The sequence below is a fragment of the Penaeus chinensis genome, chromosome 4, assembly GCF_019202785.1.
Source record: "Penaeus chinensis breed Huanghai No. 1 chromosome 4, ASM1920278v2, whole genome shotgun sequence".
In the NCBI taxonomy this organism is placed as follows: Eukaryota; Metazoa; Arthropoda; class Malacostraca; order Decapoda; family Penaeidae; genus Penaeus; species Penaeus chinensis.
This window is the reverse complement of record NC_061822.1, coordinates 15598746-15601245: the sequence shown is the minus strand read 5'-3', so window position 1 is coordinate 15601245 and position 2500 is coordinate 15598746. Positions and strand designations below refer to the sequence as shown.

The window sequence follows — 2500 nt, the reverse complement described above, 5'->3', positions numbered from 1 at the left end:
GTGCGTGTGTCCCAAAACAGTCGGTCGATCTGTAAACGTAACACCACGGCGATACTGCCATAGCACCGTTGTAATTTCCGGTATCGTAATCTCGTTGACTGTTATAATCATTTTTCGTTATATGACGGAGCAGAGACAAGATTTGATAAATGCAAGGTAATTTTCAGCTCTAATATAAATCATGTGTGTGTGTATGAATGCATAGATATATAAATACACTTTAAAAATAAGTAAATCAATGCATACACAGGCACACAGACACACACCCATCTACATTTGCCAATGCACACTTGACGAGCGTCGGCGCCCGAGACCCGAGCGGCAGCCCAAGGTTTTTGAGCAATTCGACGTCGCCTCCGGATGCTGGGATCCCCCAACGGTCTCGGCGATGCTGGGAGATCCTATCGCATTCGCTAGACACTCCTCAGGGTAACGCTCTCTAGGCCGACCTCTGCGAACTGTAACCCTTTCCAGTACTTGTGTAAATAGTTGGCTTGGTTTGTAGATCATGTGAAAATTGAAATCTACGTTGAGTAATGTCACATATACATGCGCAACACACACAAAACACACACACACAGATATACAGACAGACAGACGCACGTGCACACACTCACACACGCGTGCGTGCACACATACGCACGCAGGTACACCCTACAAAGGAAAGCGAATCCGAGATAACTTACAGTGCCATGGACTGTAATCACCCTTGGTGTGCGTACACTAGGCGTTATCGTCGTCTCTTTGTCTCTCGGTCTCTCTCTCTCTCCTTCTCCCTCTACGTCCCTCCCCATTTTCTCTCCCTATCCCTCCCTTCGCTTCCCTCCCTCCCTCCCTCTCCCTATCTCTCCCTATCCCTCCCTTCGCCTCCATCCCTCCCTCCCTCCCTCCCTCCCTCCCTCCCTCCCTCCCTCTCCCTCCATCCCTCTCCCTCTCTCTCCCCCACCCTCTCTCTCACTCCTCCTTTAATATGGTCCTCTTTCATTCTCCAACCGAACTGCCCTTCTATTAATGAGAAGAAACACGTCATTTACAGACACAAAGGCTGCAGGTGCCAGGTGCCAGCGAGGGCATCAGCGCGGAGAATATTTTGTATATCCTTTTAAAAAAAGAGATTTCGTTGTTTTCCTTGCTTATCTTCTGTTATCATGCCCATTTTTTATCATTCTTTTTTTAATGAAGGCAAGGAAACGTCAATGGTTGACAGAAAGTGAGGCAGTGTGGTGAGGCGATTCCTCCTTTGATAATTAGATTTCCATTTAGCCATAATGTTTGACTGTTTGTCATTCAAAAGATTACATAGATAATTATATAGATAGACAGATAGATAGATAAATAGAAAAAAAGATAGAGAGAAAGAGAAAGAGAAGATAAAGATGGAAAAGATATATATATATATATATATATATATATATATATATATATAAAGAGAGAGAGAGAGAGAGAGAGAGAGAGAGAGAGAGAGAGAGAGAGAGAGAGAGAGAGAGAGAGAGAGAGAGAGAGAGAGAGAGAGAGAGAGAGAGAGATATTATATATATAAATATATATATATATATATATATATATATATATATATACACTGCCGCGAGAAAGAGAGAGAAAGAGGGAGAGAGAGGGAGAGAGAGAGGGAGAGGGAGAGGGAGAGGAAGAGGGAGGGAGTGAAACAAAGAGATAAAGAAAGAAAGAGAGAAAGAGAGAGAGAGAGAGAGAGAGAGAGAGAGAGAGAGAGAGAGAGAGAGAGAGAGAGAGAGAGAGAGAGAGAGAGAGAGAGAGAGAGAGAGAGAGAGAGACATAACATAATCCAGATATAAACCCTTCCATTCGCGCCACTCACTCCATGTCATCGCGGCTCCTCTTCCTGGTCTTCTCGATTTGCTTGTAGTTGACGTTGTCCAGGTGGAAGCCGAGGTTATCGGAGAGCGTGCGGCGGTGCAGCAGGTTCCTCCGGTGGCTGCTCGGGCGGTACAGGATCCCGCCCGTGTCGCCCATTCGCTCCACCGTCGCCCGCGCCGGAGACACGGGCGGCGTCGGCAGGAAGAACCTGGCTCGGGACTTCGAGCTCAGCGGAGACACCTTCTTGGGCGTCGCCGGCTCCGAGCGGCTGTGCTGCGTCGGGGAGGTCGTGGTGGGGGACGACTTGGTGGGGGACGACTTGGCCGAGGACCCTTCTGAGGAGGAGAACTTGGGGAACTTCGACTTCCCTCCGGTGGGCGACGGGCTGTGGGGCAAGGGGAAGTGGAGGCTGCGGCGGTGCTGCGGCGAGTCCTTCTGCGGGCTGTGGGAGGAGGCGGACACCGGGGAGTACGGCGGCGAGGGGGACGCTTTGCTGGGGGAGCGCGCGTTGTGGAAGCTGAAGACCCGCGACAGCATCATCATGGCGGGGCTCCTTGGGCCCCCTTGGTTGGGGCTGCTGGAGGACGAGGGGGAGGGCGCGCGGTCCCGGACGGGGGAGTCCAGGGAGATTAGCTCCCCGCGCTCCGACGTGAGGCGCGGGGATGAG

General features: G+C 50.6%; 1 protein-coding gene across 2 annotated transcripts in view; it reads right to left on the bottom strand.

The window, feature by feature from the left end:
• LOC125024913 (rap1 GTPase-activating protein 1-like) overlaps positions 1 to 2500 on the bottom strand; it is a 711333-nt gene that overhangs the window by 510685 nt on the left and 198148 nt on the right. Inside the window, exon 1 of one of the 2 annotated variants that reach the window (XM_047612684.1) lies at positions 1835 to 2500. This exon is cut by the window's right edge and continues 741 nt beyond it. The exons of the other annotated variant lie outside the window; for it this stretch is intronic. Coding sequence (XP_047468640.1) covers positions 1835 to 2500 — 666 coding nt within the window. The remainder of the gene's footprint in view (positions 1 to 1834) is intronic. 2 annotated transcript variants of the gene reach the window in all.